This window comes from Nerophis lumbriciformis, linkage group LG08 (genome assembly GCF_033978685.3).
Source record: "Nerophis lumbriciformis linkage group LG08, RoL_Nlum_v2.1, whole genome shotgun sequence".
Classification (NCBI taxonomy): Eukaryota; Metazoa; Chordata; class Actinopteri; order Syngnathiformes; family Syngnathidae; genus Nerophis; species Nerophis lumbriciformis.
The window spans coordinates 22,623,465-22,638,947 of NC_084555.2; the positions used below are offsets into that span (position 1 = coordinate 22,623,465).

At 39.8% G+C, this 15,483-nt stretch overlaps 2 protein-coding genes across 3 annotated transcripts in view; one reads left to right on the plus strand and one right to left on the minus strand.

Moving 5' to 3' along the window:
* slc4a1ap (solute carrier family 4 member 1 adaptor protein) overlaps nucleotides 1-1,030 on the plus strand; it is a 21,881-nt gene extending 20,851 nt beyond the window's left edge. Inside the window, exon 14 of the mRNA XM_061968463.1 lies at nucleotides 489-1,030. Coding sequence (XP_061824447.1) covers nucleotides 489-538 — 50 coding nt within the window. The 3' untranslated portion in view covers nucleotides 539-1,030. The remainder of the gene's footprint in view (nucleotides 1-488) is intronic.
* A 7,552-nt stretch (nucleotides 1,031-8,582) lies between these two features.
* The window catches only part of LOC133611568 (uncharacterized), a 40,621-nt gene continuing 33,720 nt past the window's right edge, over nucleotides 8,583-15,483 (minus strand). For both annotated transcript variants that reach the window (XM_061968467.1, XM_061968466.2), the window contains one exon: nucleotides 8,583-9,621. In XM_061968467.1, coding sequence (XP_061824451.1) covers nucleotides 9,517-9,621 — 105 coding nt within the window. In that variant the 3' untranslated portion in view covers nucleotides 8,583-9,516. The remainder of the gene's footprint in view (nucleotides 9,622-15,483) is intronic.

Consider the following 15,483-nt stretch of genomic DNA (forward strand, 5'->3'; position numbering starts at 1 on the left):
GAAGGACGACACCGCAGCGCTTCAATAAAACACACTCAGATCTTCTGTTTAAAGCCGATACTACATAAAAAAATTACGTAAAATAACGCAGTAATGCATCATGTAGTAACGGTAACTGAGTTACTGAATATAAAAAATAATGCTTTAGATTACTAGTTACCGTCAAAACTAATGGTGTTACAGTAACGTTAGTCCCAACACTGGTAGTAGCCCTAAGTACAGTATGTTTTAAAAACAAGGCAGAGGTTTTATTTAACAAGTATATTTAATATTACATGTATTAATATTACACACAGTTTGAATATAGAAAAATAAAACTAGACTTTAATCAAGTGATTCTTTGACATACAACTAGACGCAGCCTGTGTACCTTTTAGTGGTACACGTACCACAGTTTGAGAATCACTGTTCTAAATATTCCAGCGTTATTTCCAATTAATTTTTTCAATATATGTGGACGTTCAAGTGATTCTGTTCATCATTTTTAGGTCAAACTGGAGATGGCCGCACCCACCTTAATGACAAGTATGGCTACTAAGGGAATAGACGTCCATCCTCCACACTCCCGCTGCATTACTCAGCAAGGCACTTGGATTGTACTTTGGTGATATCGTCTGAGGAAGCACAACTGATATCAAGACACGCCCACTGACCCCTTTCACCCCAGCACACAACAGTCCCACTCTTGTCTTTTTCCAAGCAGAAAACACACAAAATGGTGGCGCAAGATCGAACTGATGTGAATTCAGCTTTTTTTCCTCCCCAACGTTTTTAGTCTCTGGCGGCTCTTCTTACACTTCAAACCACCTGACATCCAATCTGTATCCCTCCCCTCTTTGGCTCCACTTGATCACAGTCATTACTCCCCTCCCTCCAAAAGGAGAGTGTACAGCAGGGAGGGAGCGCAGGGAAGCAGCTTTTCTGACCATCTGGACACTTGGATGGCTTACTGAATGAAACACAAGCTGATAATGACTCAAGCTACAGTAAGCAGAGTTGTGTGTCAGCGCACACACCTTTTCCAAGTTCTCTTTTTGTTGTTTGGAAGTCAAACATTGTTAGACATTTGAGCTGTCACTGCTGTTCCTTTCATTTCATTGTTTGTGTGTCATTTCTGCTGAAGTTGTAATTATTGTACAAAAAGTGTAAACAAAAAAAAAAGTGTGTACACAACCGCGCGCTGTGATGTGATGCAATGACCCATTCATTAACGACCGTCTTGGCTCCACACCTTGCAGTCCTCGTTCTCATACACGCCACAACTGGGACTGGTAATCAAGTGCGGCCGACACGAGGTCACTCAGTGCAGCGGTCACAGGGCCAATCGTGGGCCTAAGCCACCTCGTTAGGGGTTATTAGGGGCACTTACGTACATAAGGTCAGTTAGGTCTCAACATAATTCTGTTTATGTAAGACAAACTGTCCTCAGATTGGAGAGAACAAAAGGGTGGTTCAAAAGATTGTTTATGAATACAGTTGCTCCAAGTTGCATTACAGTAAAGTCAGACATAATGGAGCAATTGATGTTCAATATTGGTGGGCAATTCTCCACTCTCTGGGCTTTTTATAAGGTGCATTTTCACTTCCATGGTGATGGCTTTCCTTTTCTTTGGCACACTTCCTCTAAGAAGACCTGTCTTACACCTGGGAGACACGATGAATGATAAATGATAAATGGGTTATACTTGTATAGCGCTTTTCTACCTTCAAGGTACTCAAAGCGCTTTCCACATTCACCCATTCACACACACATTCACACACTGATGGCGGGAGCTGCCATGCAAGGCGCTAACCAGCACCCATCAGGAGCAAGGGTGAAGTGTCTTGCCCAAGGACACAACGGACGTGACTAGGATGGTAGAAGGTGGGGATTGAACCCCAGTAACCAGCAACCCTCCGATTGCTGGCACGGCCACTCTACCAACTTCGCCACGCCGCCCCGCCGATGAAGAGCAAAAAGTTCAGAGGTGTCCCGATTCAACTTTTTCACTCTCAGTACGAGACAGATATTGATCCGATACATTATCAACGTTATCCATTTTCTACCGCTAGTCCCTCTCGGGGTCGCGGGGATGGCTGGAGCCTACACAGACAGACAACATTCACACACTAGGGCCAATTTAGTGTTGCCAATCAACCTATCCCCAGGTGCATGTTTTTGGAGGTAGTACCCAAAGGGAACCCACACAGTCACGGGGAGAACATACAAACTCCAAGCACTAACCACTGTGCTGCCGATGTCAGCACTAATTATTTTTTGTGTTTTGTTGTGTTTAATGTTAGAGAAGGCTTGATCAACCAAAGTTGTTCACACAAAACAACGATATGTATAAAAACTAGGGGTGTAACGGTACACAAAAATTTCGGTTCAGTACATACCTCGGTTTAGAGGTCACGGTTCGGTTCATTTTCGGTACAGTAAGAAAACAAAATATACATTTTTTGGTTATTTATTTACCAAATTTGTAAACAATGGCTTTATCCTTTTAACATTGGGAACACTATAATAATTCTGCCCACGTTAATCAACATTAAACTGCCTCAAGTTGTTGCTCAGATTAAATAAAATGACAAAACTTTTCTTCTACATCTAAAAAGTGCAACATTAAACAGTTTCAAGTCAACTCATCATGCTTAATTTATTACAGCATTTGGGAAGCCTGTAGTTGATTTTTATTATGTAAATGTTATATTTTTATCAACATGTGATAGCAGGGACCCTGCCATTCAAAACTAGGCTGCTCCATTACTAATGATTAATGTAACTATAGCTGAAAAAAATAGTACCGGTACAATAGCAATAGGAGAGACTATTCATCCCTGAACACCATGGAGTTCATGTAGGGTTAATGATGCAGTTACATTATTATATCAACTATCAGAGACAGAAACTCTTCATTTAACATAATGTCCTTCTTTGCTGCTTCAACACAGCTCAATCAACACAGAAAAGGGTAAAGTGAAATGACAGACAGGGCTTTGCTGTCCGTAACACACATACACACACACACACACACACATACACACACACACACACACACACACACACACACTGCAAAATGAGCTAACGTTACGCTAAAAGCTAATTAGCCTTCACCTCAAGCCAGGACTGCGAGCGAGCTGAAGCTGCCGTTAATGTTTCTAGAACGTCAACGGTACTAGTAGTTGACTGGGAGGTGTTTATTATAATTTGGGGAGAGTCCGCTGCCTGATGCTTACCTGCTAAACACCTACCTGCTCATCATGACACTGGAGCAGACTATATGCGCTCTGAATACGCACTGCTGATTGGCTGTTACCGCTCTGCGTGTAACCAATCAGATGGTTGTGTGGGTGGGACAATGCTGCGTGCTGTAGAGCAGTGGTTCTCAACCTTTTTTCAGTGATGTACCCCCTGTGAAAATTTTTTTTAATTCAAGTACCCCCTAATCAGAGGAAAGCATTTTTGGTTGAAAAAAAGAGATAAAGAAGTAATATACAGCACTATGTCATCAGTTTCTGATTTATTAAAATTGTATAACAGTGCAAAATATTGCTCATTTGTAGTGGTCTTTCTTGAACTATTTGGAAAATAAAATAAATAAACAAGTGATTCAATTATAAATAAAGATTTCTACACATAGAAGTAATCATCAACTTAAAGTGCCCTCTTTGGGGATTGTAATAGAGATCCATCTGGATTCATGAACTTAATTCTAAACATTTATTTTGTTGAAGTATTATTCAATGAATATATTTATAAAGGATTTTTGAATTGTTGCTATTTTTAGAATATTTTAAAAAAATCTCACGTACCCCTTGGCATACCTTCAAGTACCCCCAGGGGTAAGCGGGCCCCCATTTGAGAACCACTGCTGTAGATGACTGACAGAGAAAGGCAGAATGAAGCGGAGCAGCTTGTTAAGACTTTAGCTTAGGCGGCTACTTAATATGTTCGTGTGGAAACTCGTTCGGTACACCTCCGAACCGAACCGAAACCCCCGTACCGAAACGGTTCAATACAAATACATGTACCGTTACACCCCTAATAAAAACACTAACCTGTTTTAGACTGCAATATTGGACTAGCTTGTGTGCTATTGTGTGCTTGGCTGTTGTGTAGCTGACAGCGCCCAATAACCTCATAGCCTAACATGTATGGGTGTCGTAATAAAACTTTTTTACTTCTGATACAATACCGATATTGAGGCCTTAAATGTTGGCCAATACCGATAGTAATCCGATATATTAGCAGGAATCATAGATAGATAATCCCTTTTTGGGAAGTTCAAGTATTACATACTTTAAAAATGTTGTAGTGTGGAATTTTAGAAAAGGTTTTATGAAGTGAAATTAGTCACACAGAACAAGAACACTAACCTTATGGTCTCATAGTAAACATTTATTATTTTATAGTGGTAGAATGTTTTTAAAGGCCTGAGCAAGTCAAATTATTCAGAGAAAAATGGTAGTTATGAAGCAAAGCTTATGACAGATTTATGCATTTGAATTGGAGTGTTAATTTGTGTTTTGTCGACATCTAGTGGCCACAATAAGTCATTACGTAAGCTCATGACACAGTAAATTAAATGACGCGGACTCGTTTGTTACTGGATACATTCTAATATGCTTCTGCCTTTGTGACTTTGTTTTGAAGTAATATGCACCTAAAATGATTTGATACTTGTAAATACCTCATCTTAAGTGCCCCAACTTAAGTGATTGAGATAAGCGCTGTCTCTTGGCTAATTGTTACGCTCTAAGTTGCAAGTAAAAATTAAAGTTACACGAATCCCCGCCATTAGTTGGCGTAGCAAAAGTCACAGTGAAGCCTGCACGATTCTAATAAAACATCTGGTCTTACTCGCGAGCATTAGCTTATAGGTAAAGATGAACGGAACGTTGTATTTCCAACTATGGGAAGGAAGAAAGTGAGCGTGAAGGACACTGCTGAGAAGAAGAATTGACTGAAAACGTGTCGCTAACTTGGCGAAACAATCGTAGCATATCACTGCTCGTCTGCACCATACTGAAGCAGAATGAGTCAAGAATGTTAGAATTATATCTAAACAGCATTTATCCATGAAAATATGGAAAAGCAGCTGATTGTGTGGAAGGAAATACTGTAAAAAAAATCCACTCTCCATGGTAAATACTGTACATTACATTATTTAATCAAACTACTGTAAGTGTTAGTATACAGTCTCGTGTTTTAATGCAATACTTTAATTTAAAAATATTTTTTCTTTTTAAAAGGCATGTGAAAATGGTGCTGTTTTGGGGACAGGATTACAATTCATTCCAACGTGCGATGTTGATTTGAGATAAAAGGTGTTTTAAGCTAAGAGTTCTGTCACAGAACCAATTGAGCTTGTAAGTTGGGGTACTACTGTATTGAAAAATGTGGCGTTTTAGAAATGTTCTAAACATTTAGTTTGTTCAGGACTTTTATTACAGTGTCTCGCTTGTGTGGCTGTTAGCTGAGCTCCTCATAGCCGATAGTCCACCATGTTTACCTCTTGTAAATAACTTCACTAAAATACAAGACCAACCTTGTTTGCTCATTGGAAGACATTTTGTCATGTTTTTGCATGGTTGCGGACAGAGTGACCCCAAGATGCAGGGGCGGCAGGCGATGTGCAGGTAACAAGTTATTTCAAATGAAGGACGGTGCAGGATTGTTTTGCAAAAAAATAGCTAGTGCACACAGCATGAAGCCACAATAGACAATGAGCTAGCAAGTGAAGGAGGAAACAAGGTGGAACTATATAAAACGAATTAACAACAAAGAACAGGTGTGTTGGCAGGGCAAGGAACAGAAAGTAAAAGGGGCTGTATACCATAGAAACCAAACAGAAAATCAGGGAAACAAAAGTAAACAATCAGCATAACCAAAAATCTGTCACGCGTACCAGTATTGTACCAGCTGATATAATTCGATACTTGTTTTTTTTTGTTGATATCGGACCAATATCTAATATCAAGGTCGAATCAGGACACCTTTACTAATAAGTGATGTTATCCTTCCTCGGTATCTGTAAACAGGAAGTGCATTTTTCCACTGTAACTACTCATATTTACAGACCAAAATGAGGTTTTTAATGAATTTATGGGAGCATGTCCAAAACCAGGCATTGTGCCTCACAATAAGAAGGTCCTGGGTTCGCTCCGTGGGCTTGGGGTCTTTCTGTGTGGAGTTTGCATGTTCTCCCCGTGACTGCGTGGGTTCCCTCCGAGTTCTCCGGCTTCCTCCCACCTCCAAAGACATGCACCTGGGGAGAGGTTGATTGGCAACACTAAATTGGTCCTAATGTGTGAAGGTTGTCTGTCTATGTTTACCCTGTGATGAGGTGGCGATTTGTCCAGCCTGAATGCAGCTGGGATAGGCTCCAGCACCCCCACCCCGTGACCCCCGAAAGGGTCAAGCGGTAGATAATGGATGGATAGATGTCCAAAACCTCAAAATGACAATAAAACATGCAAGTCCTTCACACTGTCACACTATCCCTGTGTTTTGGTCACATTTTCCCAGAAATAAATGAAATGATCTTGCAGACTACAAAACTGATGTATGGTGTATAAAATATGTACTAATATGCTTTCAAAAGGTGTCCACAGGATCCAAACCAATAGATATAACCTAACACTTCATAGATTTCAAAACTTATTTAAAAAGATGTTATGAAATAAATAAAATGTCTGTTCTCAAACACGTATTTGTATATCTTCTCAATTGCTCTGTACACTTATATCTTAATTATTGTTGTTCTATTTTCTTGTATTAGATTGATAAACATTCATGTGTTTTTTGTAAATAAGATAATACATTTAAAAAAAAATGTTTAGGCCAGTTCTGTGCGTAAAAGTCATAGGTCAGCAGTGAAGAGGAGATTTTGTAACCTGTTTTGAAAAGGTTTTGTTATAATTTATTTACCAAACAATATACAGTGCATCCGGAAAGTATTCACACCGCTTTACTTTTTCCACATCTTTTTTATGTGGCAGCCTTATTCCAAAATGGAATAAATTATTTTGTGTCCTCACAATTCTACAGACAAACCCCCGTATGACAATGCGAAAAGTTTTTTATTTTTATTTCTGAAATGTACTAAAAATAAAATAAAAAAATCACATGTACATAAGTATTCAGACCCTTTGCTTAATACTTTGTTGATGCACCTTTGGCGGCAATTACAGCCTCAAGCCTTTTTGAATACGATGCCACATGCTAATTGGCACACCTATCTTTGGGCAGTTTCGCCCATTCCTCTTTGCAGCACCTCTCAAGCTCCACCAGGTTGGATGGGAAGTGTTGGTTTTCATCCAGGATGTCTCTGTACATTGTTGCATTCATATTTCCCTTTATCATGACTAGTCTCCCTGTTCTTGACACTGAAAACCATCCCCACAGCATGATGCTGCCACCACCATGCTTCACTGTAGGGATGGTAATAGCCTGGTGATGAGCGGTGCCTGGTTTCCTCCAAACATGACGCTTGGCATTCACGCAAAATTGTCCAATCTTTGTCTCATCAAACCAGAGAATTTTGCTTCTCATGATCTGAGAGTCTTTCAGGTGCATTTTGGCAAAAATGGCTTCCGTTTGGTCACTATACCATACAGGCCTGATAGGTGGATTGCTGCAGAGATGGTTGTCCTCCTGGAAGGTTCTCTTCTCTCCACAGAGGAATGATGTAGCTCTGACAGTGACCATCAGGTTCTTCGTCACCTCCCTGACTAGACTAAGATGAATGCAGCAAATGTACAGAGACATCCTGGATGAAAACCAACCCTTCCCATCCAACCTGGTGGAGCTTGAGAGGTTCTGCAGAGAGGAATGGGCAAAACTGCCCAAAGTTAGGTGTGTCAAGCTTGTGGCATCGTATTCAAAAAGACTTGAGGCTGTTTTTGCTGCCAAAGGTGCATCAACAAAGTATTAAGCAAAGGCTGTGAATACTTATGTACATGTGATATTTTTTTAATTTTTCAATAACTTTGCAAATAAATAAAAAAACAACATTTTCACATTGTCGTTGTGGCATATTTGTAGATTTTTGAGGACAAAAATGGATGAATTCCATTTTGGAATAAGGCTGTAACATAACAAAATGTGGAAAAAGTGCTGTGAATACTTTCCACATGCACTGTAGAATGAGAAACATGTTGAATCGAGAATCAATTCTGAATTGAATAGTCACCCTGGAATTGAATCAAGAGGTGCCCAAAGAGTTCCAGCTCTAATGAAAATGTATTACATTTGGGAAGCCACTTTAGAGTTAAAGTACCACTGATAGTCACACACACACTAGGTGTGGTGAAATTACCCTCTGCATTTGACCCATCCCCTTGTTCCACCCCCTGGGAGGTGAGGGTAGCAATGAGCAGCAGCGGTGGCCGTGTTCGGGAATCATTTTGGTGATTGAACCCCCAATTCCAACCCTTGATGCTGAGTGCCAAGCAGGGAGGTAATGGGTCCCATTTTTATATTCTTTGGTATGACTCGGCCGGGGTTTGAACTCTTGAACTTTTAATGAAACGACTCGGCGGGGCGAGATTGGGCACCCCTGCACTCAACTAAATGTTGCTCCAAATAAGAATCACTCTTGAACAAGAGGCCACAGGGCATTTATTGATCCATTTAGTGTAACAAGGAACGGAAACTTGTCACAATGTTACATTCACTTCGGCGAAAATGGTCGTTATGATGGCGACATTGCATGTCCGATCCAACGGTCAGCTGGCAACTCTCCGATTCCATACGACACAACAGGAATGCTATTGAAAAGCATGTCTAGAAAACACTGGGCTATTTTTACGTCTTACCAATGGTCCTCTTCTACCTAAAAAGTGATGAGGTACAATATTGAAAAAATAAAAATGGCACACTACAAGTAGGCTATGCATAACTCAGCACACCCGTTACACTTGCCAAATGTGCAGCAAACTATTGTACTCATTCCTTCTCGCTCTTTCCGGCTCTTTCTGCAACACAGTGGAGTTCATGCAGGGAAGAGGCTACAAATACTTGACGGGGACTAACACTAGTGACATATTTGCTGAGAAACACATCAATGGTCAACTAGGTATAACTAGTCATATGTGTTGGTATAGTTCACCGTCACCTGCATATTCAAAGAATAACACGTTGTTTTCCAGGCAGGCAAATATGACGTTATCATCAAAACATGATTAAGATATTGGGTGACCATGTTTGTACATTACTTTGGAAACCATTTGATTGTCGTCCATGCAGCGTTCCCCTTGAGCCCATCCAAAGCTAAATGAATGTGATTTGTTGTGCGACATAAGCCATGTGCCTTTCTTTACCAATACCAGGATTTAGTCAGGTACAGCTATATGTATACAAACCTGAAATATCCTTTAGAAATGTTAGGCCATATTATTCCCCCAAGAGTAATCATCAAAGTGACATCGATACAGGGTGGGAATACCTGAGTGTGCAATAGTTGGATCGGTCTGTTTTAGAACAGTCTTTCTTTTGGAGAGGAGGGACATTTTCAACGAGCAGTTTCTTCATCAGCAGGGAGGATCCTCAGACAGGGGCACTGTGCTCAAAGACCGGAAGGCGAAGATGGAGGGGTCGTAAGTGTACCTGGGTGGAGCGCGACTGCCAGTCAGAGTCTGAGGACGGAGAGATGAGAAGTGTTCACATGCGAGAGTTGTGAAAATATTTTTTTTTTCACATTTCATGTAGACAAATTTTGAAGTTCCTGTCTCTACAGATTTTAAGTGTCAAGCCTAGACATGGCTACCATTCACATTCGAACCAATACGGTACCAATTCCTGGTACCTGGGAATCGAATACCTGTTGTTGACGGTACCAATTGTCGGTACTTTTGTGTGTATTATTAATGATAATTATTAAATACAATCTAAATAACTGGTTATCATAACTGTGCTGTCCAGTTGTCATATCTGTTTTCGTATTACCTTTCTCAGTTTCAAGCTTGCATACAGTTGCAATTCAGACACATTAAAGAGCAGTAGTGTATATAGACAATCTTTCTCGCATGTGTTGCCATGCTAGGAAGTAGTCTTAGCAATTTAGTTGCATCTAGTATATTGCTGAGCCCTAAAAAGTGTTTAAAACAGAGGTGGAAATCTTTAGGCACCTCACGATTCAATTACGACTCAGAGACTACGATTCAATTATAAACATATTATTTATCAGTGACGTGTGGTCACTAGAGGCAGGTGAGGCGGGGCCTCACCGGCCATCATGGAAAGAAAAAAAATGTAAAAAGAAAAAAAATTAATTAAATTGTTATATGTATCCAGTGATTATACTATAAAGTTATTTTCCATTTAACTTCACCAGTTTTAGATTATTTTTATTCAAAATCGCTGAATTTTCACATTTACCGTTCAAATACTGAGAAGAGACGGTGCAGTGATCAGCAGCCAGTTGAGGCACGTCACTCAGTGCCTCACCATGGATTGCGGACTCGGCTAACTGCTGGCCTGCTGTGCAGTGAGACCGTATTGCTATATGAATTATATTATACATTTCCATAGTTTAGTTAGCTGAGGTATATAATGTAGGTTGTGAGTAACGTATTTCTTGTGCTGAGCGATCATAAAACTGCTGCGAAGACGCACTGCTGAGGCTCGCGTAATCCCGCCTCCTGGTGCCGGTTAAGGCACCTCCGCCGCAGACTGCACCCCCCCGACGGGAGCGCCACACCAACCACAACCCACACCCAAACCCTCCACGTGCAAGACCGAATCCACCCAAAAAAAAGTCACTTAACAAGAAGCCAAAAAGTGCAAAAACAACATTGCTCGGGCCGGAGGAGCCGTGAACGACTGCAGGGACACAACATTAGGTACACCTGCAGACTGCAGCACGGATTTCATATTTCATTCATTCACAATTCCTCCAACACGAACACCACTGTTCCCGCACTTATAAGTAAAGGTAAGACCATAATAAAGTTTTTTTTATTAAATGTGCTTTTTTGTGTGCTACAGTTTGTATGTGTAAAGTTAAAGTTAAGTTAAAGTACCAATGATTGTCACACACACACTAGGTGTGGTGAAATTTGTCCTCTGCATTTGACCCATCCTCTTGCTCACCCCCTGGGATGTGAGGGGAGCAGTGGGCAGCAGCTGCGCCGCGCCCGGGAACAATTGTGGTGATTTAACCCCCAATTCCAACCCTTGATGCTGAGTGCCAAGCAGGGAAGAATACTGGTATGAGCTTTTAAACATAACCCATTAACTGCTGCCAATCAAATGGTGAATAAGATACTCTTTAGGGTTCATATGTTTGTAAATCTGACTGTAATGAAGTCAGTGCCTCACCAGTCATAAACCTCACCGCACGTCACTGTAATTTATGCATCTTTAATTATTATATTGTACATTGTTGATTTATATATAGTATACTAGTATTTAATATTGTAAGTGTATTATATTTAATGATTAATAATATGTATAAAAGGCTCCTCATTTGGCTACTACTACCTTTGGCTCCTGCATCATTTCCTGTTTGATTGTAATGTGCATCTTAGTTGTAGTTTCATTACAAAAGTTGTAAAATCGCTTATGCTAATCAGTAGCCTGTATATGGCAAATCCAATGTAAATTAGCATCAAGCTAGTGCATTCTGGAAAAGTGTAGCCTTACTTTATGTTTGAACATTTTCTATCAGGCATTGAAAATGTAACATTATTACTTTACCTAACCTACTACCGAGCATTATTGGCTGGGTCCTTTTTGAGTGCTGCTTAAATGATTGTTCCCTTGCCAAGTGTTTAGTCTGCAAATGGAAGGTACGTCACCACCAACAAAAGGTATCAAAATATGACACTGTTTGATTTTACATGAATCGATACCTGGTACAACCGACGGAATTTGGTACCCAATTTGATATTCATCTCGAGGCAAGTCCAAGTTCAAAATGTAATCCAGACCATGACCAAAAGTTTATCAATTCTTAATTAGCTTTTTAAAATTTTTATTTGTTATGTAATGTCCGTGGTCCACCAGTCATCAAGTATCTATCATGCCAACGCTACACATCAAATTTCAGCAAAATCCACTCACAATGTATGCAAGTTGTGCTGTTAATGTGCACTAAATTTAAAAAAAAGATATATTTTAAGAAAAAAGTAACACATATATATTCACTTCAAACAAGAACTATTAGTTTAAACCACAGATGTAACACTTAAGGTATGTGGGTCAGATGTCGCTCATGGAAGCCTGGAAATACCAACTCAGTGGCCTAGTGGTTAGAGTGTCTGCCCTGAGATCGGTAGGTTGTGAGAAGGGATGTCCAATAATGGCTTTTTGCCGATATCCGATATTCCGATATTGTCCAACTCTTTAATTACCAATACCGATATCAACCGATACTGATATCAACCGATATATGCAGTCGTGGAATTAACACATTATCATGCCTAATTTGGACAACCAGGTATGGTGAAGATAAGGTACTTTTTAAGAAAATAAAAAAAATAAGATAAATAAATTAAAAACATTTTCTTGAATAAAAAAGAAAGTAAAACAATATAAAAACAGTTACATAGAAACTAGTAATTAATGAAAATGAGCAAAATTAACTTTTAAAGGTTAGTACTATTAGTGGACCAGCAGCACGCACAATCATGTGTGCTTACGGACTGTATCCCTTGCAGACTGTATTGATATTTATTGATATATAATGTAGGAACCAGAATATTAATAACAGAAAGAAACAACCCTTTTGTGAATGAGTGTGAATGGGGGGGGGGGGGGGGGGGGGGGGGGGGGGGGGTTTGGGTTGGTGCACTAATTGTAAGTGTATCTTGTGTTTTTTAGGTTGATTTAATAAAAAAAATAAAATAAAAAAAACGATACCGATAATTTACGATATTACATTTTAAGGCATTTATCGGCCGATAATATCGGCAGGCCCATATTATCGAACATCTCTAGTTGTGAGTTCAAACCCCGGCTGAGTCATACCAAAGACTATAAAAATGGGACCCGTTACCTCCCTGCTTGGCACTCAGCATCAAGGGTTGGAATTGGGGGTTGAATCACCAACAATTATTCCCGGGCACGGCACCGCTGCTGCTCACTGCTCCCCTCACCTCCCAGGGGGTGAACAAGGGGATGGGTCAAATGCAGAGGACAAATTTCACCACACCTAGTGTGTGTGTGACAATCATTGGTACTTTAACTTTAACTTAACTTAAATAATAATCAATAAAGCACTTTTTCTGGCTAAATGTATTTGTTGTTTCAAATTTGACAGAAAAAATATACTGTATACAATTGCATATTCTCAAAACATTATTTGATCATGCGACAACATATTCAAAGCAGTTTTTGGGTGGTAACTTAACTCCTTGTCACTTTTAATTTCAAGGCAAGTTATCCATCAATCTGTTACAATCAAATGAATAGGCAATTATGTAATGAGGTTATTATGGGTTTATACCAGGGGTCGGGAACTTTTTTGGCTGAGAGAGCCATGAAAGTCAAATATTTTAAAATTTACTTCCGCAAAAGCCATATAAAAAATGTTAATACTGAATACAACTAAATGCGTGCATTTTTAAGTTAGACCAATATTTTTAGAGTATAATAGGTTTCTTATTATTTTTAATAACAGTGTTATTCTGAAGCTAACCAATAATAAATAAAATACTTCTTACCATTAATGCGACTACTGGTACTGCATGGTTTTGCTGATGGCTTTGGAGTCTGGTTGATATGTGGTTATTTTTAACACTGTGATTATCAGCGGAATTATTCATTACTTATCGTGTTAAGCAATGTCAGGTAAGATATATCTGAGAACCAGATGCAGTCATCAAAAGAGCCACATCTGGCTCTAGAGCCATAGGTTCCCTACCCCTGGTTTATACAGTGTACCGTATTTTTCGGAGTATAAGTCGCACCAGAGTATAAGTCGCACCCGCCGAAAATGCATAATAAAGAAGGAAAAAAACATAAGTCGCACTGGAGCCCGGCCAAACTATGAAAAAAACTGCGACTTATAGTCCGAAAAATACGGTATATATATATTCACTTCACTGTTATAGGCGGCCCTCTGAGGGTAGCCATTATTGTGGCCCTAAATAAAAATAAGTGTGACACTTCAAGATGAGGTTTGCATGAATACTCTACAACTAAAATCAGGCTTTGATAAAAAAAAGTTTCATTATAAAACAATATTAGTCATATCCATCCATCCGTATATTTTCTACCGTTTGTCCCGCATATTAAGTTATTCTTCAATGTCCAACCTATGGAAGAACTATATGATCGCAGTGACGTTATTACTTTAAAAACACAGAGCTGTGTTGTGCAGTGGAAAAAGTGTCACAGACAATTGAAAACATAGGCAGAGTTAACAAGTATCCATTCCAAAGAGATGTTTCACTATGATTATTTTTCATTGACACTGCAGGTTCAGTGCGATAAATGACTGATAGCAGGAAATGCTCTTTGTGGCTCTGTCAACCCTGCTCTAAAATTAGCCCTGGTCATTTTCCTACCGACAGGAAATGACTTTGTTGAATTTGGCAGGACTTTCTCCAGAGCCGGCAGAGGGGTCGATTGCGTGAGGCGGACTGGGACCTCAAGTGTGTTTCCGAAACATTTTCCATAAGATAGACTCACTCAGGAGCCCTCAATTACTTCTTTCCCCCCCAAGGGCCAGAATATTGCTCAGCAGACACAGCAAGGGCCAGTATTGTTAAAAGTACTATACAAATACAACTAATAACATAATTTAAATATGAATGATATTTTTAATTAAAACAATAACGATACATGTTAACATTCACCCTGACAGGGATTTGAAGCTTGGTACGCTTGTCCAGATCAAACATCACCACCCCTTAAGCCGCATACTTGACATATTACGGTTGTCTGTTCAACATCTTCCGCTTGAAGCCAAACCACCGCCAGACAATAGACCCTGTGCTGTTTTTCTTGGAAATTAATTATTCTCCCTCCATTTGTTACCAGATTCGCACCTTCTCTCTCTCGTACCGCTCCGCTTGCACCACCTGCCACAGTTAACGTTACCCACGCCGCTACCTCTCTGCTCGGCGAGGGCATATGACGTGCGAAAGTATGTGACGTATGTAAGAAGGTGCGCTTGTTTTATCTCTCTGTGCGAAGGAGAGACAAGAAAGAGTGAGAAAAGCCTGTCGTGTAATGCCCGCAGCTAAAAGCAACTGCGTGAGAGCGAATACTCACGAAATAGTAATTTTCTACATCCCACAGAGACAAATCCGCGATATATCGAGTATATTCGATACATCGCCCAGCCCTAGTTCCAACATTAGCTCGGCTGTTATCATGGCAATGTAAAACGTACTGAGACAGCCAAACCACATGATAAAATAAATCGTGTTTGCGTATTGTGGACTATATGTACCAAGTTATATGGCAATCTGAAACAGTAGCCTATAGGTATACCTTGGTAAAATATCTCCTTAGTTTTGGGCGTACATTAGGCTGCTAAGCATGCTATA